This window comes from Perkinsus marinus (assembly GCF_000006405.1).
Source record: "Perkinsus marinus ATCC 50983 genomic scaffold scf_1104296969034, whole genome shotgun sequence".
In the NCBI taxonomy this organism is placed as follows: domain Eukaryota; phylum Perkinsozoa; order Perkinsida; family Perkinsidae; genus Perkinsus; species Perkinsus marinus.
This window is the reverse complement of record NW_003202950.1, coordinates 1-1,396: the sequence shown is the minus strand read 5'-3', so window position 1 is coordinate 1,396 and position 1,396 is coordinate 1. Positions and strand designations below refer to the sequence as shown.

The following is a 1,396-nucleotide window of genomic DNA, read 5'->3' as shown; positions in this document are numbered from 1 at the left end:
TCGCGCTGTCTGGACAGCCGTTCTTCGCCTCCAGAAGCACCGACACGATGCCTTCCCTCAGTATAACATCCTCCCGGGCCACTCGCGTATGTGCATCATAATTCTCATACTCGGAGATCTCCACGCGGGGCATAAACGTCGGTGCCAGGACGTGCAGATTGGGCGCAACAGTCGGCTAGAAGCAAGCGAAATAACTCGGAATAAATCACTCAGACGATTACAGTTATCCGGTTGAGGCCTCTCATGGTCATTGGCTCCCGACTGCTCTCAGCCAACGCCCGCAAAGATGCCCTCCGCTGGGTTTGAACTCGGGTCAAACAATGCAATTCGGGGACCATGTTGCCCAGCCGGGGCGAGTTCCGAAAAAGCCGCGTTGCCAACATCTGAACCATCTAGTGACTCCTCTCTCACTCAACTCAACAATGATCAGCATTAACTCAAATAGAATCATCATTACTATGGCACCACCGACGTTGTGCAGTGTACAGGTATCCATAGCAGGTAACGCAACCAGACGGTGACAAGCCTGTGAGGTACGGAAGAATCAACTAACAGGCTGCTATTTCGTGGTACTACTAAACGCATTACTAGAGCTTACGGGACCTCTACTATCTGAAATACCGGGACGACATGAGCGCGTGATGGGACAGGCACTAAAAATGCCCGCACTGGGGATCGAACCTGGAGCCTACAGATGATAAAATTCATGCAAAACTGTCGCCCTCAATGTATCAGACTAGTCAATAGAGTTCGTTGATTGAATGTGTTCCGATTAGCTTCGCAAATGGATGCCCCACCCACCGTACAGCCAGGGGATGTCTCGTCGAGCTATAAGGACCTCCCTTTGTTCACACCACATTCTGCTAAGGCTTCCTGGCTTGCCTATGGAGACTGTGCCCTGTTCATGGTCATAGTTATCGTAACAGCAAGGCAGTTGATTCAACAGAAACGTGAGGAGAGGCGTGGTGGAGATGCTGTAATAATAGGACTACTAAGCGGGATGGCGTTATATACTCCACCCCAGGCCCCGGCAGTGTCGCTCACTGGTAGCCGTACTCGTAAACTCTTCCTCATTGGCTTATGCCTGTCCAACCTAGCAAGAGCAGTGAGTATGATCATTGATGCTGTCGTCCACACTGAGGTTAGGGAGCACGTATGGGAGCATTCTGTCCAGGTGGGTAGTGATGAACATCATTCTAATCACCAATCGCTCTTGCTATCATCAGGGTTGGACCAACTACTTCCTCATGGTCTTCCCATCCTTGCTATTCCTATCCACCTATAGCATCGTTATACTATTCTGGGCTCAAGTAGTACTAATGAACCTCCCTCTCCTATTAATGTCTCTACAGGTGTACTATGCGGCCATCCTAGTGTCGTATCCTCTACTACGACC

At 50.2% G+C, this 1,396-nt stretch overlaps 1 protein-coding gene across 1 annotated transcript; it reads left to right on the top strand.

The window, feature by feature from the left end:
* Positions 1–784: 784 nt before the first annotated feature.
* Positions 785–1,174, top strand: Pmar_PMAR027824 (hypothetical protein; the record flags this gene model as incomplete). The annotated part of the gene is made up of 1 exon (XM_002768215.1): positions 785–1,174. A coding segment is annotated over one exon (390 nt), but the record flags the coding sequence as incomplete, so codon positions are not given.
* Positions 1,175–1,396: the final 222 nt, after the last annotated feature.